The 24,896-nt window shown below is 52.2% G+C and overlaps 1 protein-coding gene across 1 annotated transcript; it reads left to right on the plus strand.

Moving 5' to 3' along the window:
- Positions 1-1,688: 1,688 nt before the first annotated feature.
- On the plus strand, positions 1,689-24,896 carry TRIM25 (tripartite motif containing 25). The gene is made up of 9 exons (XM_043483480.1): positions 1,689-2,382; positions 7,261-7,356; positions 10,615-10,848; positions 13,587-13,758; positions 15,803-15,868; positions 18,467-18,493; positions 18,820-18,897; positions 18,976-19,074; positions 20,745-24,896. The coding sequence occupies exons 1-9, from the start codon at positions 1,783-1,785 to the stop codon at positions 21,272-21,274; spliced, it is 1,902 nt and encodes a 633-aa protein (XP_043339415.1). The 5' UTR covers positions 1,689-1,782; the 3' UTR covers positions 21,275-24,896.

A 24,896-nucleotide genomic window follows, 5' to 3' on the forward strand; every position in this document is an offset into this window, starting at 1 on the left:
CACAAGAACCACACTTTAGATTCACAGACACAAATAGGTTGAAAATAAAAGGATAGAAAAAGAGAAACTATGCAAATACCAACCAATGACAAGACAGACCACATTTGGGTCTCAATAAATTTAAAGGGTTGAAATAATACAAAGTATATTCTCTCTCCATAATGGAAGGTATTTAGATAGGTCTTAGTAAATAGCTACTTCATGGAATTTGATAATAACACATGTCCCTCCTAATGTTATTCACTGACTAATCAGCCTTTCTAAACTTCTCTTCCTGGAAGGAGAATTCTACAAGCATTCTGACATGAGTCAGGTCACCTCACCCACAAGAGCTAGGTCAGAGGGAATTTCATAATGTTTATTTCCTGGAAAATGCTCCCCATGGGGGACAACATTTTATAGCAGGACACACTTGGTTTTTGGAATCATAGTCTGGATACCTATAATCATTACCTTAGATAAGTTAGTTTCTCTAAGCCTCAGTTTTCTCATCTGTACCATAAGGTATTTATACCTCAAGGATTTAGATACTAAATAAATAAATCTTAATTTCCTACCCTCTTCTTTCTTTTTCTCATACAAAGAACATCGCAATATGCAAGAGAAGAAATGGGGTAAATAGTCCTGGAGCAATAGTTAGAGAAAGCTGGAATCAGGATGTTGAATAAAGCAATCTTGAGCTAGTATCCCAGTCCTCTTTTGTATGAAATACGTGACCCTCATCTATAAAATGGACATAATGACGTCCCTCCTGTAGTGCTAACAAGGATTATGGGAGATTATAAGGGTATCTAGCGCCCAGAGGTACTGATAAATGGCAGTGATCAGAATTAGAATCTGCCTTTCCCCCCTTTTTGGTGCCCACCCTGTGCCCAAAGTAAACTCCAGTTCACTCCTTCCAAAGCACTACCTTTCCTTTCGCTCCGCATCTTCTTTCTTGAATACGTCTCCCCTAGTGTACACACACTTGTCCTGCACCGAAGCTAGAGCAGGCAGGAAAACAAAGCTACAATGAAATAGAAGAAAATAACTCTAAACAATTGTGAGAACAATGTCTCAGAATTATAATTGTGTGCGTGCACACGTGCACGTGAAAAGTGGGTATGTATGAGACAGGAGATTTTTGTGAGACTAGGGTATCTCCAAACTCCAGAAAAGTGGAAGGCGGGGCGGGGCGTGGAGGGGAAAGCTTGTTACATCGCCGGGTGGGGAAAGAAATCGCCAAGCTGAAGCCTCAGTGTGTGACCGGAGGTTCCAGCCTGCGGAGATCATGTTGCCCAAACGCCAGGGCCAGAACCAGAGAAAAGAAAGGAAGGATGAAATAAATAAAATTTTAAAAAGGCAGTGAGGCCACCCGGGAAGCCCTTTCTGTAGGTTTTTTCACAGGTCCATCCGAGAAGCCCGCCTGACTCGCGGGGGCAGCTGGCGTCCAGCCGGGCTCCCGGAGGGCCGGGACCCGCGCAGGCGCGTCCCCCTGGGGCCCCCGGCGCGCCCGGGATCCGGGGTTCACTCCCCTCGACGCGCTCGCTTCCTCCTCCGCCGCGCGGCCGCGGGAAACGCCCGGGAAGCCGAGAAGCCGGTCTGAACGCCCGGGGTCCGGCGCCCCGCGCCCGTCACCTCGGGGACCCTCGGGCACCCCCGCCCGGCGCGCCCCGCCCGCCCCACGTGACTTCCTGGAAGCCCGGGGGCCCCGCCCCGCCGCTCGGTTTCGTTTCCTCGGCGGCCTCGCGGCCACTGCGCCGCCGCGTCCCCGCGCGTTCCGTCGGGCTCCCCCGACGCACCATGGCGGAGCTGTGCCCGCTGGCCGAGGAGCTGTCGTGCTCCATCTGCCTGGAGCCCTTCAAGGGCCCGGTCACCACGCCGTGCGGCCACAACTTCTGCGGCGCGTGCCTGGACGAGACGTGGGCCGTCCAGGGCGCGCCGTACCTGTGCCCGCACTGCCGCACCGGCTTCCCCGCGCGGCCGCAGCTGCGCAAGAACACGGTGCTGTGCGCGGTGGTGGAGCAGTTCCTGCAGGCGGAGCAGGCCCGGCCCGCGCTCGCCGACGACGGCTGGACGCCGCCCACGCGCGCCGCCGCCCCCAGCGCGGCCGGCCAGGTGTCCTGCGACCACTGCCTGCAGGCCGCCGCCGTCAAGACGTGCTTGGTGTGCATGGCCTCCTTCTGCCAGGAGCACCTGCGGCCGCACCTGGACAGCCCCGCCTTCCAGGACCACCCGCTGCAGCCGCCCGTCCGCGACCTGATGCGCCGCAAGTGCGCCCGGCACAACCGCCTGCGGGACTACTTCTGCCCCGAGCACAGCGAGTGTATCTGCCATGTCTGCGTGGTGGACCACAAGACCTGCTCGCCTGCGCCCCTCAACGAGGCCAGCACCGACCTGGAGGTAGGGGGCGGCGGGCAGGGGCGCCGAGAGGCAGCCTGGGCCGGCTGGGTGGCGCGCAGGGCCCCGCTGTGGGCAGCGTGGCCGACCAGGCGGATCCCGTGGGTGCGGTGGATGGGCACCCTCAGGCCTTGCTGTGCCTGAGGTGGGGGCGGGGGCACAGCCAGTGTCCAAGTGGAAGGGGCCGTGAGAACATACAGCCCTCGTATTCGTGGCTCACCCCATTCATCCATTTTACAGAGGGAACTACTGAAGACACGTGATACGTTGTTTGCATTAAGCCTAGCAGTTGTCTGGTGCTTCCCTTGTGGCTCAGACGGTAGAAAATCTGCCTGCTATGCGGGAGACTCCGCTTCTATCCCTGGGTCGGGAAGATCCCCTGGAGAAGGGAATGGCAACCCACTCCAGTGTTCTTGCCTGGAGAATTCCATGGACAGAGGAGCCTGGCGGGCTACAGTCCCTGACGTCTCAAAGAGTGGGACAAGACCGAGTGACTACACTTTCACTTTAGCAGTGGTCTGACATGTTTAGTAGAGGGTTTTGAACATCAAATATGAGCGCTGGAAGTTACCTCTGTTCCCTCAAGGTCCCCTAGCACCCAGGTGATGGTATAATTAGTTGTTTACAGCTGAGGAAATAGAAAATGGACATTCAGAGAAGTTCATTTCACTCGAGTTAACCCAAGTGGTCATTAAGCCTTGGCCAGCTGGTCTGACACCATCGTTGCTGTTTCTCCCGGTGGACCAGCCTGAAGGCCAAGTCCTGGAGTTCAGAGCACAGAACATTCCTGAGGTCATGTGAGATAAAGTCTTTGAGAGCCAGAGACTTCTGGTGACCAGGGAGGACCGACCACTGTGAGGGGGAGGGTGGGCAGGGTCCCAGGAGGCCCAGCCGCACGCTTGCTGTGCCCTTTGTTCTGCCTGAGCCACTTTAAAGCCCGGGGCTGGTCCTCATCAGCACCGTGAGGAGGGGCATCAGGTGGATTCCTCAGGGCCCTTCTTGCTCTGAGATGGTTTCAGTGGTTCGTGGATCCTGATTTCCCGTCTGGGATGGAGGCAGAGGCTGAACAGGCGTAGTCCCACTCCCTTGCCTTGCCTCAGTCTAACTCCAGGGTGAGGCCTGGGTTCTCTTCCCTCTCCCAGGCTGTCAGGGAAAACACGGGCTGTCCTTGTGCTGTCTAAGGAGACGTGAAGTCTGGGGAGGTTTGCAGTGGCTCCAGGGCTCGGGTGCAGGTGTTGCTCTGGCCCGGGCAGGCCCCTCCCTGCCTGGCCAGCCTGGCCAGGCTGAGCTGGGTTCCTGCGGCCTGTTTCCCTGAGTCCCTCAGGCCTTGCCTGACGTTGACCTGGGAGGTAAAACCATCTCAGGCCCAGCCCACCTAGTCTCCACCTGTTACAGGAAAGAACCTGTCTGGCCTTCAGAGCCTGGAGGCCTGCTCTGGTTACATTAGCTGTGGTTCAGGGCAAGTCATTGCATTTCTCTTGAGGGTCAGCTTCTTCATCCCTAAAATGGGATTAATAGCATTCTCTCTGCATGTCTAAGGGCGGCCAGGAGGCTTCAGAGGGCTGAGCTGTTTGGGAAGTGCTCCTTAGGCAGGCCCCAGGGCCTGGCTGGTTGACTTGGACTCTGACCAGAGCCGAATGTTGAGACCTGGGTTTGAATTCTGGCTCTGCTTCCTGGCTGGGAACCCATCAAAGGGCCCAATAATGGTGCCTATCTGAGGAGGCTGTTGGGAGAATTAATGAGGTGATCCATAAATGGCAGGGTTTTGTTTATTTGTTTTAAACCCAGCTGTCAATCCGCCTGCAGGGCGGGAGACTCAGGTTAAACCCCGGGGGTGGGAAGATCCTCTGGAGAAGGGAATGGCTACCCACTCCAGTATTCTTGCCTGGAGAATTCCAAGGACAGAGGAGGCTGGCAAGCTACAGTCCATGGGGTTGCAAACAATCAGACACGACTGAGCAACTAACATTTCACTTCTCAGCTTTTAGGTTGTGTATTTTGTTTTTTTTTCAGTTGACAGAGATCAGAGTTGCTTTTTAAAAAAAATAGTTATTTTAATTTTTGGCTATGATGGTCTTAGTTGCGGTGCACAGACTCTCTGGTTGTGGTGCACAGGATTAGTTGCTCCTTGGCATATGGGATCTTAGTTCCCTGAGCAGGGATTGAACCTGTGTCTCTTGCATTGGAAGGTGGATTCTTAGCCACTGGACCACCAGAGAATTCCCCATACATGGCATTTTTATAGTTCACTAGTGCTGCATAGAGCTGCTGCTAACATTGCTGTTACTCAGAAATGCCCCGAGGAGAGTTTGCTGCATGGAGGGTGTTAGACTGCCCAGATTTTCTTCTTCTCGGGATGTGTGGGCCTGAGGACTTGGGCGGCCTGGCTCTGCTCAGAAGGCCTGCTAGTGGTTCTTATCCAGGAGGCAGAAGGCAGGGGCAGAAGGACCCGTCGTAGTCTGGTCTGGAACCACAGCTTCCACTCGGCCTCCAGGGCCTGGAGCTGGAATCTGCACCCAGATTATCTGTATGCCCTACACACTTGGCTTTTTAATCCTTTTAACAAGCCTTGCCTGCCCCCATCTCCTGGCCTGCTAAGTCCTTTAACCCGGCGGCCCCCCACCTTTTTGGCAGGCAGCAGGGACTGGTTTCGTGAAAGACGGGGAGAGGTGGTTCAGGCAGTGTGGGGAGCGGCAGATGAAGCCTCGCTTGCTTGCCTACTGCTCACCTCCTGCGCTGCGGCCCGGTTCATGGCAGGCCTTGGACCAGTACCGGTCTACAGCCCAGGGTTGGGGACTCCTGCTTTAACCCGTCTCCTTTTCCAGTCCTGCTGCTGGTCAGTACTGGCAGCAAAGCCAGCCCAGCTGGGTTTGATCACTGGTGTGGGGTGGACTTAGGACTCTGGTGCCTACTTGGAGGACCGAAGTCCCCAGTCTGTGAAGGGATGCTCAGAACTTTGAAAAGTTCCCTGTCCTTGATTAGCTGCTCTCAAAGGCCTTGGGTGGGTTTCTTTTGGTCTGTAGCCCTGTGGGCCCCTGTGTATCATCAGGGACTGTTGTATGCCTTTGATCAATATGTGTAAAATCTTTCAAGATATGGTGAGGGACAGGGAGGCCTGCTGTGTTGCAGTCCATGGGGTTGTAAAGAGTCGGACACGACTGGGAGACTGAACAACTATAAGAACAACCCCTGAGACTGGGTCTTGGAAGCAGTTGTGAGCCCTCAGGAGTCCTGAGGTCTCTTCCAGCTCTGAGACCTGTGAGGCTGGCTGTGCGCAGGGCTGGCCTTCCACCTCTGGCCACGGTTTATCTTGGCCACTGCTAGAGGCCGGGTCAGAGGTTATTGTCACAGAAGTCACATCTGAAACACCATCAGTGACTTGGGCTTTCAGGGTTGAGTTAGTGTGGCCTTGGTTTGTGCTTCCAGGCTTTCCATGTGACTGTCACTGGGTTATTCCAATCCAGAGTGAAGGTCAGTGACCTGGGAGAGTCAGAGGAGAGGAAGGGAAGGCCAGAGAATTGTTGAGCCAGCTAGTTAAGGGACGTGCATGTTTTTCCCCTAGAAATTTCCTGTGTGCTCAGTTTGGACATAAGTCTGTCATTGTAATACCAGGATCTTGTAACACCAGTTAATAGCGATGTGGCCTAGGTAAGCCCCTTGATTATTCTGCTTCAGTGACGTCATCTGTAAAGGGCGGATAACTCTCTACCTCCTACTGTTGTTTTTAGCTTTACAAAGTTAATAACGTGGAAAGCACTAGAACAGTGTCTGACTTGGAGTAAGTTCATGACCAACACTGGCTGCCGTCATTATGGTGGAGGTGGTGATGATTTTCGTACCTATTTCTACGCCCCAGCATTTTGCCTGAGTTGGGTGCAAGTTGGCTGGTGATTATGAAAATTTACGAAAATACTCAGAGGCCTCGGGTGGCATTAGCTGCCTTGGTGCCTAATTTACTTTGCATCTGAACATGACCTGGGGCCTAGTGATTCTGAATCACCCTAGTTCAGTTTCAGGGACTGAGCTGGTTTTCCGCCAGTTCATCCTTATTCCAGGGTGTAGCCCTTGGAGGGCTCAGTCTATGGGGCTTATCAGGTGAGCCTTGGACTTTGGTTTTTATTCTCCCCCTGCCTCTCTGAGGCGCATAGAGGCTCTCCCAGCTGTGTTCCGGAACTGGCAGATGGCCCTGGGAGAACCCCAGATGCCAGACTTATCTCTTTGGGTTTCCTTCTTCTGGATCTTAACTGTGTGATCCTCCCCTTCTTTGTTAGCCCCCCATTGGTTTTCAGTAGGTGCCCCCTCCCCCAGTGTTATGTCTGCTTGCTGGTTGTTTGTAGTGGGAGGCTTGATGTGAACAACTCCATTTGCCGCTTACTGCTCAACTGTCTCAGCTCATTCTGTCTGGGTGAGCCTGGCCCCCTTGCTTTCCTCTCTGCCTCAGTTTCAACATCTGTAAAATGGGTGCTAGTGAAGAAGCTTGTAATAATCCAAGCTGACATTTACTAAGGACGTTTGTCCTTGCTAAGATCCAGGCACTAGGCTGAGGACTCACACTGCTTCAGTTAATCGTCCTCCTAGCCCTGCAGGGTATGAACAGCTGTATCTATTTCTTGACCAGAGAAGCTGGTGAGGGGCAGTTCGACAACTGAGAATTGAGTCGGTCTGTCTAGCTTCAAGTCCTATACTTATAACTTCTAAACTATCCTGTCCCCCTGAAAGGATGGAAGCTGTAAATACGAGAATGCATCAGAGAGCTGCAAGCAGGAGAGACTTGGGGTGGTGGAAACAGCTGTGGGGGCGACTTGAGGGTAGTTTGTGGTGTTGGGTGCTTCTGGGGGGCTGGGACAAGGTGTGTTCTTACCCGGTTCATTTTCTCTGCAGAACAAGTTGAGGCAAAAACTGACTGTCATGTATGGCCAGATCAATGGGGCGTCAAGAGCGCTGGAGGACGTGAGAGCTAGGCAGCAGGAGGTGCAGGTGAGTGACGGGGCTCCCAGCCCCGCCCAGCCCCGCCCCCGTGGAGGTGGACACGGCTCTGGCATCCACACGGCTCCTGTTGGGTTCACTCACAGTGTCAAAATTCAACAAAACATGCAAAAATCTACATGCCCAGAGAGATCCTTCATAGACTACGAGTCCAACCTGGGTGGGAGGAATCACTAAAAATTAATGTTAAAACATAGTAACGTAAAAAGTAGTTACCGTTTAAGTGGGAGAGAAACAGGAATACAAAGCTGCATCTATTTATTTAGTTAGTTTTTGGCTGTGCTGCATGCAGCATGGAGGAACTTTTGTTCCCCAGCCAGGGATTGAACCCATGTCCCCTGCATTTGAAGCACAGAGTCTTAACCACCAGACCACCAGGGAAGTTCCTGCATCTGTTTGTTAATAGTGTATTTGTCTTTTAGGACTAATGTAACAAATTACCACAAACTTGGGTTATGTCAACAGAAAAGTAGTTTTCGCAGTTCAGTTCTCTGGTTGTTTGCAGGGGGAGGCTTGGTTTGAACGACCCCATCTGCCACTTACTGAAGCCACTATCTTAGCTCATTCCATCTTTGTGAACTTGACCCCCATGCTGTCGCCTCTGCGTCAGTTTCATCATCTGTAAAATGGGCGCCAGGAGGCCAGCAGTCCAAATCCAAAGTGTTGACAGGGCCACACTCCTTCCGAAGGTTCCGAGGAAGAGTCTGTCCCCGCCTCTCGAGCTTCTGGTGGCATCAGGCATTCCTTGACCTGTGGCTGCATCACTCCAGTCTCTGCCCCCATCTTCACATTGCCTCCTCCCTCTGTGTCTGCTCTTTGTCGCCAATAAGGACACTTGCTAGTGGCTTTAGAACCACCTGGGTAAACTAGGATGATCTTGGCTCAAGATTTCTACCTTAGTTACATCTGCAGAGACTCCTTTTCTCAGTAAGGTCACACTTCCAGGTTCTGGAACGTGGATGTAACTTTTTGGGAGCCACCATTAAACCCATTACCAGAAGTGTAGGAAAAAAGACTGGAAGGAAATATAGTCAAAGAATCGTAGTACGAGTGTTGGAATGGTAGAATTATAGAGGTTTTTTTTCCTCCAGGTTCGTAATTTTTATAAGGTTACAGTGCTTTTATATTGAGAGAAGTTCTGATTTTTAAGCATCCTTTCTGGAGTGGCAGCGTCTGGTTTCATTGCCACAGCTGTGGTTAGATTAGATGAGATCTGGGTTAGAATACTAGCCTGTGATACTGTGGTCATGTTGGCAGATCTCTGAGCCTCAGTTTTTCCATCTCCTTCCATAACCTCTTTCTGAAGGTGAGTTTGAGGCTTAAGTGAAAGAATGCACATGAGAATACCTGTATTGATTGGCGGGCAGGCTCAGTTCTTGCAGCAAAGCTACCCCTCAGAATCAGAGGCTTAAATAGGATAGCTGTGTATGTTCCTCACTGTGACCGCTCAGGGCTGGACCTGCGTAACCAAGGCAGGCTATTATGGAGTGGTCTGCGGCCTGTGACCCATCAGGGTTCAGGACCTTGCCTTCTTACTGCCCTTCCTCATCCCTGGCTGCCACTGGGTCACCATTAGATTTTGCTGTAGCCTCTGAGAAGGGGGGACAAGGGGGGAGAGTGTTGTGCTTGTCACTTCTGTTCCCATTGTGTAGGCAGCAGCCTAGTCACGTGACCAGCTGCAGGGGACGCCGGGAGATGTAGTCTGTGGCTGGGTAGCCATGTGCCCATCTGAACCCAGGGGTGTGTTCTTACTGATGGGGGCGAAGGAGGATGAATACTCGGGGACATTGCTAGTCACATTGGAAGTGGCAGGGTCGGGTACTGGTTTAAGAAGTAATTGAATTCTCAGGAATTCCTGGTGGTCCAGTGATTAAGACTCTGAGCTTCTACTGTAGGAGGCTTGGGTTCAAATCCCTGGTAGGAAAACTAAGATCCTGAATGTCGCATGGTGTGGCCAAAAAAAAATTGAATTCCAATCTCCCTGGCCCTCTTGTGTGTTTCTCTTTGTCACGTTTGATTCTGAGCTGTTGAGGTTACCCAACCTGTAAAGGGAAACTGCAGCTTCTAGAGCAGTGAAGCAGCTTCATCCAGTAGAAATATAAAGTGAACCTTATATATAACTTTAATTTGAATAATACATGAGACTAGTTTTATTAATATTTTTTATTTAACTCAGTACATCCAAAGTGTTATTTTAATCAATATAAGGTATTAATGAGATATTTCATGCTTTTTTTATTTTACCCTGTCTCACATCTTAACTGGGACTGGCCATAGTTCAAGTGTGCTGTAGCTACATGTAGCAAGTGACTGTAGTATTGGGTAGTGCAGTTCTAGAGGCAGTTGTCTAGGGCAGCTTCATACCCTTTAAGAAAACTACTCATGAACTGCGTTCTAGCTTAAGAAATAAAATATCGCCAAGGAGAATATAGCCCTGGCTTTGCTTCTCCCGTCTGCATCCCTCTTCCTCTCTTCCAGAAGTCGCAGAGAGTCCATGGGGTCGCAGAGAGTTGGACACGACTGAAGTGACTAAGCACGCACACGTGTGCCATGCTATTTGTTTCTAAGTCTTATGTGAAGCGCATCTTACCGTGTGTCTTCTATAAGTCATTTTTCCCTTATCATAGTTTAATATTCCATCCCAGTGAATAATTTTCAGTCTTCTACTGACAGACATTCAGCTTGTTTCCTTGATTTTTCTATTCAGTGCTGCTTAGAGCGTTCTTGTGTGTCTCAGGAGCAGAGCCTTTTTCTAGAGTACATTCTTTGGACTCAGTTGCTGGGTCCTAAGGTGGCGGTGGTGGTGGTGTTGTTGTGTCCGACTCTTTATGACCCATGGACTGCAGCACGCCAGGTCGCCCTGTCCTTTACTATCTCCCAGAGTCTGCTCACACTCATGTCCACTGAGTTGATGGTTCCATCCAAGCATGTGTCGTCCCCTTCTCCTCCTGCCCTCACTCTTCCCCAGCATCAGGGTCTTCTCAAATGAGTCAGCTCTTGGCATCAGGAGGCCAAAGTATTTGAGCTTCAGCAACAGTCCTTCCAATGAATATTTAGGGTTGATTTCCTCTAGGATTTAGGTCATAAGGTATGAACACCTTGAAATTCACTGATCTTGCCAGATCACTCTCCAAATTGGTTGCACCCGTCTGAATTCCCATAAGTATAGGTGAGAGCTTGTGGTGCTCCACGTGTCAGGCCTAGCCTTTCTGCCAGTCTGATGGGTGCCCTCTTGTTCTGGCCTCTCAGGAGGCTGCACACAGGAAGGTGGACCAGCTGAGACAAGAATACCTGGAAATAAAGGCTCTCATTGATGCCTCAGAGGCCAGCTCCACAAGGAAGATAAAGGAAGAGGAGAAGAGGGTCACCAGCAAGTTCGACAACATTTACCAGATCATCCTCAAGAAGAAGAGTGAGATCCAGACCCTGAAGGAGGAGGTTGAACTGGCCCTGACTAAGGGGGACGAGTTTGAGTTTCTGGAGGTAGGTCATGATGAGGACGCTGTTCAATCCTCTTTCTGCCTCGCCTTACGGTGTTGAGTGGAACTCTAAAGGAGTTGGGGCGGTGAGGGGTTTTGGGAAGCATCCCTGAGACACACAGGCTGTATTAGTTTTCTACGTTTTGTGACCACTTAGCGCAAACTGCGTGGCTTAGAAGAAAAGCTGTCCGTTACCTCGAACTCTGTGTGGCTTAGGCTGTGGTCTCACCAGGCTGTATGTTCCTTTTGGAGCTCAGGGTTGTCTTCCAAGCTGACATGCTTTTTTTTTTTTCCATTGTGTAATTTTTTTTATTAAAAGAGATTTGTTTCTCTGATATGATAACTCTACTATTTGAATTCATAGTTGGGATGAGATTCAATCAAAGCACTCAGCAGTTTGTGTCTGTTCAGCCTCTTTCCACTTTTATTCTTCTGATTGCCCCAGAGTTCTTCTTCCTGTTATTCACATCTGTCAGAATCTTAGTGACAACGTTACTAATTCCTTTTCAGCTTAAACTCTCTTCAGCCAGTGTCTGGTCAAATCACTTGGAATAAGCAGGGTCATCACTGATATCCGATCCTAATTGAACTCCATCTTTGTGTACAGCTTAAAGTCTTCATTCAAAGGGCCTCATACTCTGAGAAATCCACGCACTTCAGGGAGGTTTTAGCTCGACCTATTTTTCAGTGTTTTCTGCTGTTTGCTGTATCTCCTTTGCCTGTTTGACAAACACAGACATAATACCTGTCTGGGAAGTTTTAGCTCAAGACCTATTTTTCAGTGTTTTCTGCTGTTTGCTGTATCTCCTTTGCCTGTTTGACAAACACAGACATAATACCTGTGTCCCTTGGACATTTCCCCCAAGACATGGATTTCTTTCTCCCTGAGAAGAAAGTCTAATTCTCCTTTGTTGGGTTCCAGTGTGTTTGGTACATGTGGGTTCTAATAACTCACAAATAGGAAGTCTGACTCTCCTGTTTGAGAAAGGAGGATATTCTGTGATTGTTTAGTCACTAAGTTGTGTCTGACTCTCTGGCGACCCCACGGACAGTAGCCTGCCAGGCTCTTCCCTCGGTGGGATTTCCCAGAGAAGAATGCTGGAGGGGGTGCCGCTTCCTTCTCCAGGGACGCTCACATGCTTGTTGGCAGAGTTCAGTCCCTCGTGGTGCAGGCTTGAGGTCCCTGTGTCCTTGATGACTGTCAGCTGGGGCCGGTTGAGGTTCCTAGAGGCTGCCACGATTCCTCAGCATGTGGTCCTCTTTCGACTGGGCAGCAGCTTTCCTCAAAACCAGCAGAGAATTTCTCCTTTTGGGAAGGCCCAGTTTCTGTTTTAAGGACTTTTACCTGATTTGGTGAGGCCCCCCCAGAAGAATCATCTTTCTGATGAACACAAAATCAACAGATATGGGATCTTACACCTGCAGTACTCCTTCATTGTTTCCATGTAATGTAAACTAGTCCTGGGAGTGATAACCCTTTCATACTCACTGACCTGCCCTTAACCTGGGGGAGAGGATGTGTAATGTGTGTGCCCCGGGCAGTCAGGAGGCTCGGGGGCCATCTTGGGATGCTGCCTGCGTTAGGCCTCCACCTTCTTTCCCCCTATCCCGCCTCTGCATGGTCCCCGGAAGTATCTTTCTACAGTGTGGACAACCCTCGCCACCCTTTCTGACTTCGTGTTCCTCGGTGTGGCCCTTAGGGCCCTCGGTGACCTGCCTGCCTTTGCCAGCAGCCTTATCTCTTGCGAGCCACCCCCAGCCCGTGCCTGGGGCTCTGACCACAGCAGGGCACTCCTCAGAGGCCCTGAGAGTGGGTAGGGATCTCCGAGCCTCCCTCTGCCTCGTAAACCCTGTCGTTTGTCCAGGGCAGCCCCAGGTCCCCCATCTTCCTGGGATCTGTTGTTCTCCCACTGCTGGCGATCCCTGCTCTCTCCCTTGATGACCTCAGTCTAGACGTGCTTGTTTTCTTGTCTGTTTCGAAGGCTGCCCGCACCTCTCAAGAGGGGCCCTTCACCCTCCTGGCATGTCCGAGCACAGCAGAGTGCCGGGCACACGACGGGTGTCTCCGGGAGCCCTGCTGACTGGGTGGCGTGCAGGCCTAGATCCCACATTCAGGTCCTGGGTGGCACAGGAGTGCCCAGGAACCTTCTCTCCTATGTGCAGGGTCTTCTAGCCACGCCTGGGCGGGATGGCATTTTCTTCTCACGTGCCCACTCCTGTTTGTTGACCCAGCTGCCTCGAGCTCTCCCAGAAGGATTCTGAGTCCACATCTGGACCTCTTGATGCCATATGATCTGATCTGGTCTCTAAGCTTGGCAAGCCTTCTGTAAGATTCTTCTCTTGCATTGGATGTGTGGCTGAATCCTGAGCCCTTCAGGCCTTCCTGTTCTGTTTTCAGAACATGCATTCAGAGCTGGTCTTTGAGGGGCGATGGTGATGGAAAGAGCATTATCCATGGGTTAGGAGGCCTGGGTCCCAGCTTTGTCCTTGCTACTAATTGCAGAGGTCCTGGCAGGACACCTGTCATTTCTTGACTGCAGTTTTTCCCTTTGGAAGGCAAGGGCTCTTCCACCTCCAGATGGCTGTGTCTTAAAGTGGCACTTCAACCCCCAGCCACTTTTGAGAGACTGATTAGACTTTTTGCCCACGGGCACGGGGAAGCTCCTTCCAGGGTTCATGAGGCCTGAGCCTGGGCCCTAGCTTCGCTAGAGCTGCCTGAACTAACCCCCTGCCTCATTGCAGAAAGCGACAAAACTGCAGGGAATCACCACGAAGCCAGTCTTCGTCCCCAAGGTGGAGCTGAACCACGAGCTGATTAAGGAGGTCTGTCAGGGCACCTCCGACCTGAAGAATGAGCTGAAGCGGTGCCTCAGACAGCCCCAGGACAAGAAGCCCGAGGAGCTCACTGTCCCAGGTAACCGTCGGCAGCCTCCCAGGCTTTCCACTGGGGTCCTGGAAACGGGATGGGTCCCCTCTGTGGTTCAGGAAGGGGAATCCTGCTCTGGAGCACTGGGGCTTGAGCTTCAGATGTTACAAGACCACTGCCCTCATCTAGGAGGTGGTGGGCAGTCTTCACCTCATCCTGAGACTGTAGCCTTCCTTCCTCAGATGTCTTTTGTGGCCAGGTGTTATGATGGGCCTTTCTGGATAGGCTTTTATTTGGTCTGAGTCTGAGGCTGGCTCAGATGGGCTGAATGGATTCTGGGTTGTCAGTGTTGTTTGGTAAGGAAGTGGCTAGTTTGGAGGTCAGAGAAACATGAAATTCTTTCTTGATACCCATACGCTGGGGCCTCCTGGGTGGCTCAGTGGTAAAGAATCCACCTGCCCAGCAGGAGACGTGGGTTTGATCCCTGGTTTGGGAAGATCCCCCGGAGAAGGAAATGGCAATGCTTCAGTACTCTTGCCTGGAGAATCCGATGGACAGAGGAACCCAGCAGGCTACAGTCCATGGGGTTGCAAAAGAGTTGGACACGACTTAGCGACTAAACAACCACCACCCCTTGCCCTTCTGCTTATATCCAAGCCATTGTCTGATTTTGCTTCTTAAATATCTCTGGACTCAGCTTGTTTCACCGCAGCCACCAAGTGGCTGCTCTCCGTTGAATCACCTACAGCAGCTTCCTAATGAGCTCCTCTGCAGCCGCTCCCATCACAGCTGGAGAGAGCGTCTCAGGATGACGGTCTGCTCTCCTGGCACCCTCTCCCCTGCCTCTTCGGAGAATTTCCTTTGTTTAGATTGCAGACCACACTCTTGACTCTGGCTGTTAAGCCCCTACCTGATCAGGCCCCATCCACCTCTCCAGCCCTGAAGTGGCCCCCTCCCCCCAATCCATCCCTTTATGCTCAAGTCTTCAAATATGTTAACCTCCCCCCACAGGGTCTTTATACACACACACCCCCTCCTCCCCACCTAGAGGGCTCAGACTCCACCGGATGACTCCTGTCTCCCTTTGGAGATCAGTTGAAACGTTACATTTCTCAGCAAAACATTCCTGTTGCCAGTCTGGCTCCTCAGACAAGGTCCCAGGGTCCTTATCCTTCCCTTGGGGCCCTTTTTGCTCCTGTCATTTTTTTAAAAAGAATATTTATTTATGTAGCTGCATCGGGTCTTAGTTGCATCATACGGGCTCTTGTATTGAGATGCACGGACCCTCTAGTTGTGGCTTGCAGGCCCTGGAGTGCCCAGGCTCACAGGCTTAGTTGCCCTAAGGCCTGTGGGGTCTTAGTTCCCCAACCAGGGCTTGAACCCGCGTCCCCTGCTTTGCAGGGTGGATTCTTAACCACTGGAGCACCTGGGAAGTTCGTTCGCGCCCGTCATTTTACTCTTACTTGCCATCACCCTCTGTCTCCCCTGCCAGACTGTGATCCGTGAGAGCAGGGGCTGGGTCTGTTTTTCATCTAGTACTGTCCCCAGCGCTGGGTCTTTGGTCTGTAATCCAGGGAGCAGGCCTGAGTCCCAGCCTGGTCGGCCGAGTGGCCCTGCCAAAGAGCCTCTGCAACCGGGGTGTTGCGGCCGTGGCCTAGGGAAAGCTAATTTGGTGCATTAGCCCTGTGTGTTTGTTTTCCTGCTACGTCCGTGCTCATGAGTGGTGAGAGACTCCCGGGGGAAGGGAACCTCCTGGACACAGCAGGCACCTTGGTCTTGCCCCCTGGGTGAAGAGTCCTCCCTGTGGTGCGGGCGAGCAAGTACAGCTCGCAGACGGGTCAGCGGCCATGGAGCGGGGTGCTGGCAGGGAAGAGACTGCACCCCAGCTACCTTTTAAGGCAGAGAAGAGAGGGAACACACCAAACTTGTGCTTCTGTTGCCTTGTTTCTAGTCCTTGTGAGTGATCAGCGGGGAATGCTGCTGGGAATCACCTCTGTAAGCTCCCTGCAGCTCGCTGCCCTTCCACCGTGCGGCTGGCTCCTCGCTTGGTGTGGAAGAGCCGCCTAAACTAACCTCTCCTTCTTTGGCCCAGGGGACGCTGGAGGACACTGCGGACCACATACCCCGAAGACCCACCGGCCTGTGAAGAAGCCCCTGAGTAAGTAGTTCTGCCTCTGTGCCCGTAGGTGGCGGCAGCCGTGGGCATCAGCGCTCAGGCTCAGGCACCGGAGGGCGTCCCGGCTCCTCCCCGGGGGGCCCGGCCCAGCCCGGGTTCGGGGGGGGGCCCGGAAGCGTCTCAGGGCAGGTACTGACCGACCCTGATGCGGGGAGGTTTTAGGGCTCCTGGGAGGACCAGCCATCAGCGCTGGATATTTCCACTGCCAAGGACAGCAAGGTGACCAAAGCTGGTTCGTCTTGAGAAATACTTATGTGACGCCAAATTCTGGCCCGGGGGCATCACCCCGAGAAGAGGCTGTCTCTCTTCAGTCCCGGGTGTGACGTGAGTCAGCCCTCACAGAGCCTCTCAGCCTTTCCTCCGTTATTACCCTCCTTTGCTTTTTACCTCTGAAGCCCTTTTAGGCAAAATTTTCCAAATCACCCCATACATGAAGTTTAATACCCCACATATGGTGTGTCTATTTACATATGGTGCTTTGATCCATAAAAAGAACAAGATTTTTCCTTCCTTACCTCTTCCTGAGCCTCTAAGAATTAATTTTTGTCCCCTACTTTGGGGGTAATGGGCTGATGACTCAGATGGTACCTAATCTGCCTGCCATGCAGGGGACCTGGGTTCGCCTCCTGGGTTGGGAAGATCCCCTGGAGAAGGGCATGGTAACCCATTCCAGTACTCTTGCTTGGAGAATTCCATGGACAGAGGAGCCTGGGGGGCTACAGTCCATGGGGTCTCAAAGAGTCGGATGTGACTGAGTGACCGTCATTTTCACTTTCACTTGGGGATGTTGGAACCCTTGTTGAGATGGGGGCTGGGTGGAGAATGGTCCTCAGTTTCCTCATCTGTCAAATGTAGACCATAATGGCGTTGACATCATGGGATTGCTGTGTGAGGTTTATGTGGGACACTGATGGTGAAAGCTCTTTAAAGGCCAGGCATATGTCCCTGATGCTGAAGCTGAGACTCCAGTACTCTGGCTGAATGAAGTGAAGAGCTGACTCACTGGAAAAGACCTTGATGCTGGGAAAGCTTGAGGGCAGGAGAAGGGGTTAGCAGAGGATGAGATGGTTAGAAAGCATCACAGACTCAATGGACGTGAATCTGAGCAAACTCCGAGAGACAGTGAAGGACAGAGGAGCCTGGTGTGCTGCAGGCCATGGGGTCGCAAAGAGTGGGACAGAACTGAGCGACTGGACAGCAGTAAATGTCATCAAACTGTTGACCGAAACAGTCAGTGAGGATGGAGGAGGGCTGCCCGCCGCCATGGGGTGGTGAGGGGCTGAGAGGATGCTGCCCTAGTTTTTGTTGTTGTTTGCTCGTTGTTAGTATTTAGTGTTTGTCTTTGGCAGACAAGTGTGTGGTTTCTGAGTGGAGTGTAGTCAGGGGCTGGGATGCCTGGGGCAGGGGAGGAGGGCGGCGTCGGGGAGCCTGAACACGTGCATGGGCACCCGATGTGAAGAGGAGGTGACCCGCACTGTAAACTGTGTCCTTCTCAAGGCACGGGCCCAGAAAGCCTCCTTCCCACTGCCCCCCTCCGCAAGCCTGCTCTGCATGCGTGAGCCGAGGATGCTGGCGTCAGGCTGGCTCGTGGATGGACTCATCACAGTGTGGGTGAGCCTCCTGTGGTCACTGGGAGGGGGCCCTGTGCCCACAGCTGAGGTCACAGCCTGGAGTCCTCCCAAGATGCTGGTCCAGTGGGAGTGGGGGCGGGGAGAAACAGCTGGGGAGATGGGGAGAGTGAAAATGACCCCTGAGAGACGGGGCTCTGGAGGGAGAGGAAGGGGCGGCCGGGGGCCAGGTGGGCCATGGGCGGGTCTGGTGGGGCTGGTCTGGAATGTGCAGGGTCCTCAGGCCGGCAGGGATGAGATCCAGGACTCCCCTTTTCATTTCAGTTGTGGTGGTGAAGAGCGGACCCGAAATCTTCTGGCCCTCCAAACTTGAGCACATGTCAGAGTCCAGTGGCTTGTAACGCAGACTGTTAGTTTCAGCAGGTCTGAGGGGCCTGGGAATTTGCATTCCTTACAGCTGCCCGGGTGACGCTGATGCTGCTGACTTGGGGCGTGTGCTTTGAGGACAGTTGTTTTAACTAAACTCAGTTCCCATAGATATAACAATCCAGATACTTTATAAAGACTATTGTGATATCTGGCAAGCATGTTTTTTTTTTTTTGACTGGCTTTCTATGTGGGTTTTTTTTGTGTGTGTGTTTTTGCATTTTTTTAGTGGAGATATGATTTACCTATAGTAAAATGTCCAGATCTTAAAAGTACAGTTAGGTTAACAAACGCATACATCTGTGTTGCTGCTGCTGCTGCTAAGTTGTACCATTACACAAATCGGGATAAAGATTTCCATTTCACCAGGAAATCCATTCATGCTCCTTGTTAGCCCCTCCCCGCCAAAACCATGATGTACGACCATAGATTAATTTGCCTGTTGACCCCCTTACATTTTTCAAATTAAAACATACTAGCTTTATTTGTATGGGCCACATTCAGGTAGCGGTTATTATTATGGTGTTTGAAAGTGTGGTTGTGTTGTGCTTTGAAACATCTTAATTCTGAAAATTTTGTTTTTCAGAAGAAGAGAAGAAGCCCAGGAAACCTGGTAAGTTATGCATGTCTGTGTCTTTTAGTTCCTTGAGTGCCTGAGTGCGGAACTAAAAGCCAGCAGGGAAAGCTGGGCTGTGGGCTGGTGTGTGGGGGGGTCTGAGATGGGCCTGGGCTTCACGACTCTGACCTGTGCTGGCCGCCAGGTCTGGGCTTGGGGGTGAGGATACGTGGACAGGCATGAGACCAGTACGATGTGTGTTGCCCTGGCTGTCCAGCTGTGTGTCTGTGGAGGCAGCTCTTGAGCAATGGTGTGGGAGGGATTCCAGGCCATCAGGTCACTCGGTCGTTTCCCCAACTCATACCTCTTTTCTCTTATCCCAGCCTCTGCCGCCCTCAACAAGCCTGTCACCTTTGGATCCTCGGAACACTTAGTGAATCTCAAACCAACTGTCCAGGAGGGTAAGTTCCAGTGGGCCTTGGACAGTGGGATGCCTACTCTGAATTTGTTTAGAAAATGATTTTCTGTTCCTCCTCCAGGTGCAGCCAAAGCCCCTCCCGTGCCGCCGACCTCAGCATCTCTCACCGCCAAGGTGCTGGAGAACTTCCTAACCAAGTCCAGGCCGGAGCTCCTGGAGTGTGAGTAGCTGCTGCCTTGCTTGTCCTTGCCTCAGTCTGGTGTGGTTAGCCTGTCCCCTGGAGAGTCCACTGTGTTCTGCTCTGTCGTGCCCTTACTGCTCTCCTGTGGCTTCCAGCCTGGAAGTGGTGGGAGTTTCTTCCTCCAGGCCAGGCCTCTGGGCCACCCATAGCTTCACCCACAGAGCACCCTCCCCTGGTTCTCACTTCCTTGCAGCTGCCGAAACCTCTGTCTGCACGCTCTGACCCTCCTTTGCCCACAGCCGCAGTGGGCGTGGTTCTGGCGCAGTTTGCGTGGTTCACCCATTGCTGGAGCTGTGGGCGTGGTTCCGGCGCAGTGGGCGTGGCTCACCTATTGCTGAAGCTGTGGGCGTGGTTCTGGCGCAGTGGGCGCGGTTCACCTATTGCTGGAGCTGTGGGCGTGGTTCTGGCGCAGTGGGCGTGGTTCACCCATTGTTGGCGCTGTGGTACCTGGTTCTCAGGCCCGGCCTCCCTGGAGCTTCCTGGCTGGGAAAGGCCTCCCCTGCTCCCAGCCCCCGTGACTGCTGCCAGGCTGCTGGGGGCGGTGCTGAGCCACATGTCTGTGGAGCCCCCTGCGCTCTGCCGTACAGCTGTCGAAGCAGGAGAAACGAGTTCTAGGGGCTTCGGGTGTTCAGAGGACATTTTCCCAGGCCATTCATTTTGCCCTGGGGGAAGCCCAGGGCCAGGTGCACAGTGTCTTTCCCTGGGCCACTGAGCCAGGGGGTGGCAGAGACCCCTCGTCTCTAGCTTCCCAGTTCCCAAGCGCAAGCGCGGGATTTTCCCTGTCTGCCCTGGTTCAGGGTCCTCGGCGAGTGGAAGGGCAGGGAGGGCTGTGTCCTGGGGAGGAGGTGGAGGCCAGGCTTGTGTCCTAGTCAAGGATTCTATACAGGCCATTGCTGTGCTTGGCAGACCTCAGTTGGCTGCCTGTTGCCATCAGTTTAAGTTGAGACCCTTTGACTCACCACTCATGGCTCCAGGGGTCCCTCTTCTCTTGCTGCGGCCTCTGTGTTCCCAGCTCCCCGGCCTTCCCTGGTCGCGGCACATGTCTGCCATCCTCATGATTCCATGCTTGCCTGCACTGTTTCCTCTGTCCAGCGTAGCCTTTCTCCCTCCTCTGCTCTCCTGTTTAATTCTTCTTATCTCCCTTTCGCTTGGCTCAGATTCCAGTCCGCCCATGAAGTAAGTGTTCCTCTGTGCTCTCCCCTCCCTTGGCCCATTGCCCCCATGGCTGTGTCCTTCTAGCGGAGTGCCTGCCCTTTAGTGGAGTGTGGAGTCTTCACTGTTGTCGTTACTGATGGGCTTGCCTGCCTTCTGTGAGTGTGAACTCCACGAGGCCAGGCACCACGTCTGGTTCATAACTGTGTGTCCTGTATAGAACCTGGCATAAGCCAGGGGCTCAGTACATGGTTTTGGGTGGAGGAATAGACAGACAGATGGGTGACTAATAGACACACAGATGGCTTGGTTGGTGGTTAGAGAGATGGACAAACGTCTGACGAACTAGACAGAATGAATGGACTGGATGCATGTGTGGATGGAAGGGTGGTTGAATGGATGGGTAGAACAAATGAATAAATATTACCAGCTAGGGAGGGGATTAAAGGTGAGAGCGCTTGGAGCTCCTCATGATTGACCCCTTGATGCTTCCTTAGATGTTGTTAAAGTTGTCCTGGACTACAACACCGCTCACAACAAGGTGGCCCTGTCCGAGAACTACACCGTCGCATCCGTGGCTGACACGTCCCTGAACTACCGGCCGCATCCCCAGAGGTTCACATACTGCTCGCAGGTGTTGGGGCTGCACTGCTACAAGAAAGGGATTCACTACTGGGAGGTGGAGCTGCAGAAGAACAACTTCTGCGGGGTGGGTATCTGCTACGGCAGCATGGAGCGGCAGGGTCCCGAGAGCCGTCTTGGCCGCAACAGCGCGTCCTGGTGTGTGGAGTGGTTCAACACCAAGATCTCCGCCTGGCACAACAATGTGGAGAAAACCCTGCCCTCCACCAAGGCCACGCGGGTGGGGGTGCTTCTCAACTGCGATCACGGCTTTGTCCTCTTCTTTGCCGCGGCTGACAAGGTCCACTTGTTGTATAAGTACAAGGTGGACTTCGCCGAGGCCGTGTACCCAGCCTTCTGGCTCTTCTCCACGGGTGCCACGCTCTCCATCTGCTCCTCCAAGTAGGCCGGCCACAGATGCTCGGCCGGACCGCCTGCGCGCTTCCCCAGGTCCCCCAGGGCCAAAGGGATGGGAGGGCAGCTGCTGAGGGCGGGAGGCTGGGCAGATGAGATGAGAGGTCGGGGTTGGCCAGGGACAGGGGTGGGGTGTTTGCCTTGTGGGTGAGGAAGCCTCCCACTTCCTGGTGCCTCTCCGGCCGGATGCTGCCCCCCCCCCCCACCCCCGATCGGTTCTGGTAGATCTCCAGGCTGCTGGGTGGGTCTCTGGGGGGTTAAAGTCACTAGCGCCCCTTTCCTGCTGGACATAATCTGTAGCCACTGTGGGTTCTTCCTCAGGCCTCTGGTGCCTGCTTCTTTGCTCTCTGAAGTAGCCTTCAAATCTTGGAGTTCTGATGACTCTTTGTAGAGCTATTCAGCTCTGTAGATTTAAAAAAAAAAAAAAGCCAAAGTCAGTGAATTTCATTCCCCTCCACTGCCTCCACGCAGGAGCTGGGATGAATGCTCAGACTTCTGGTGATTTTCTGTGCTCGAGGGAAGCAACAGGTCTCCACCCAGACCAGAGTTTCCCAAAGAAGTATGTCCTTTATCCCCTCCAGGTCCCTTCCTGTCCTGCACCTCATCACCCCATCCACGGTTTTAAAATGTTGAGTCCCAACAGGAACCCTTTCGGTCTGAGATTTCAAACCATAATCTGAATCAGCCTGTGTTGACTTTGTGATTCAGGGTCAGCATGACCTGGTCCTCATGTGGCCACAAGCCCCTCCCACTCCCGTGTATTATGAAAGGCATTTCCACAGATGCCTTTGGCTTCGACTGCAGCCCCAGACCCTTCCGGTTGCGCAGGCCATGGGGCAGCGGTCCCCCATAGATAAGAGGGTGTTAGCAGTTGGCAGTTTTGCGCTTATCAGAGCATCTTGCCTTCTGACTGATTGCTCTCATCAGTGGTAGCCATCCTCCAGAATCGTGAGATCCTGCCCTGGCTGGTGGAGACCCCACCGTGGCCAGCAGAGCTCAACGGTTAGCTAAGCCTGCTGTCACTCAGACAGGCCGGGTGCGGCTGCCTCCGAGGCCACCCTCGTCACCTGCTGGGGTGCCTACCTGTGGCCAGAAGGGTCTGCTAGCAGATCCACGGGAAGCAGCAACATTCCTGTTCAACCCAGCGCTGGTCCTCTTGTGAGTCAGAGAGGCCCAAACCCTTTCTCCTCTCTGCCTCACGTGAGCCAAATGCAGATGTAGGAACTGACCAGGAGAAGGGTCAGACAGGCTGAAACCAGGGAGGAAACCAGCTGCCAGGCTCAAGTACAAGGGGCTCTTTTTTCCTGCAGCATTTCTGTGCAGTGGAAATAGCCTCAGCCCACTGAGGGCTAGAGGGAGTGGGTGGCTGGAATTTCCCGAGCTCCTGATATCCTGACATTGTCAGAATGTAAGTTTTCATCCCCATGGTGGGAGCAATGGAACGGCTTGTGATGAAATAAGTCCTGCTCTGGGCTTGCCCAATAGAGGAGCTGAAGTCAGCTTCCTTATGCCTTAGGGTCTGAACAGGACGATACTATTGGAGGCACACACCCCAGCCTTTCCGTAAAGATGTTCGGTGTTACGTCAGTTCATCTCTGGTCTTGTGCTGGGTCCCTAGGCATTCTAGTCAGGCCTGGAGTACTTGATGTTCCTGACAGAAGTGTTGATCTGTGTCATCTTCCAACACGAACTTTTACTTCCTTGGGAGAGAACTCATCTTTGTAGGGAAGATCCCCTGCAATAGCTGAACTGTGGGTGTTTGAAGATTTTCTTCCTTTGCTACTAGGAAGAAAAATTCTTTGGTGATTCTTCTCTGCTTTTGGAGATGGTTCAAAGCACCTTCCTTGATCTCCTGAAACAAAAGCCTTGTTCATAGCCAGTTCGTGCTTGGGAAACATCTGGGTTAGGAGGAGAATGCCCAAGATTAAACCACAGGTCCTGCTTGGGCTCTGCTCTAGAAATGAGGGCAGCCGGGGGGGTGCTTCCCTGACAGTGCATCGTCCAGCTCAGGATGGAGGAGCCTGAGCCCCTCTTGTGATGAAAGGTGAGCAGGTAACCCAAGCTGAGGCCTCTGCGGGTGCCTTGGAGACATGAATTGAGGAGCACACCCTCGCTGTCTCGAACCATACTGTGTCCAATGGTGAGACTTCGTGTCCCCTCTTGCCTTGCAGGGCTGGTACTCAGTGCTCAAGTCCTAGACTTGGGGGAGCTTTGCATTCATTTGACTTCCTGTTTTGCAGAGTTAAGTCAGATGGGCAGGTATTGGATGAATCTACTCACTGCTCCTGCCATCCCATCTTGGAGGAGGTACCTTGTAGATGCCTCCTGGTACCTTGGGGGAGGGTCAGAACTTCCCAGATAAACATACAAATATTCTCCCAACCTAGGTAGCAGGGACTGTCTCTGCCACTCTGGCATGATAAATCAAAGATTGGGGTCAAGTTTTTGTTGTTCAAAGACTGGTTGAATGGTTTGCCTGTTTTAATTATTCTGAGATGGGTCTGTGATCTATAAATAATACTGATACATTATTTCTTACCTTATTGTGTCTGACCCTGAATTGATTTTATTTAGGAGTATTTAAGCCTGTGTTCTTGAGCTTGTTTTTTTATGCATTGATTCTTTAGGACATAATCAGTGTTGTAGACACTATTCCTTTGAAAGGCATGAGAAATATCAGGACCAAGGCTGGCTTACGTGCCTTAGAAGCTTTGAATGCAATAAAGTGGCGTTTGGTGTTCTTGCACACATTGCAGTGTGTGTAGAAAGTGTTCCTTAACTGTCATGCTGGAGTCAGCAAATGAGGTGCCCAAGGGCCTCTGAGTGCCCCCCACTCAGCTGCCTGCTAGATTTCAGCAGAGCTGGAGCCTACTTGAGGCTGCTTGGGTGGGGCAGCCCCTCAGGAAGCTTGCCATGAATTCTCAGCCAAATGTCCTTCTGGGCTTTGCTTCAAGATGATCTGAGGATGAGGGTAGGGAGGCAGGGGAGGGATATGAGTGAAAAGGTAAATAAACCACAGTTGAGTAATCAAGGAAACAGTGGTGGAAATATGAGTGTTTACTATATTATTCCTTCTACTGTTGTCTCTGTTTGAAAATTCCTATAATAAAAACTTAAAAACAATGAAACAAAACTAGCTAGCAATGGGCCCAGATTTTATCCATGTTTGAACAGGGGAAGGGAGTTGTGGGAGATGTGGATTTGAGGTTGCTGTATAATAACTTGACTGGCTGTTGTCTCTTGTTCCTGGTGGGGAGATTCTAAATCCTTGGAATTGCCCTCAGTAATGGGAGTGTCCTTATTGTTCACCAGCCCCTTGGATCACATCTGAGCTTATGCTAAGTGATGAGATGACCCAGGATCGGGGCTGGTCATCAGAGAGACCAGGAATGAGATTATAAATAAAATAACATGTACACAGCAAAGGAAACCATAAAGAAAACAAAACAGAAAGACACCCACGGAATGGGAGAAAATATTTGCAAATGATGCAACAGACAAGGGCTTAATTTCCAGAACAGACCAGCACCTCATACAAGAGCAACAACAAAAAACAACCCAATCTAAAAAGAGCAGAAGACCTAAATAGATAATTCTCCAAAGAAGACATACAA

The sequence above is a fragment of the Cervus canadensis genome, chromosome 1 (genome assembly GCF_019320065.1).
Source record: "Cervus canadensis isolate Bull #8, Minnesota chromosome 1, ASM1932006v1, whole genome shotgun sequence".
Lineage (NCBI taxonomy): Eukaryota > Metazoa > Chordata > Mammalia > Artiodactyla > Cervidae > Cervus > Cervus canadensis.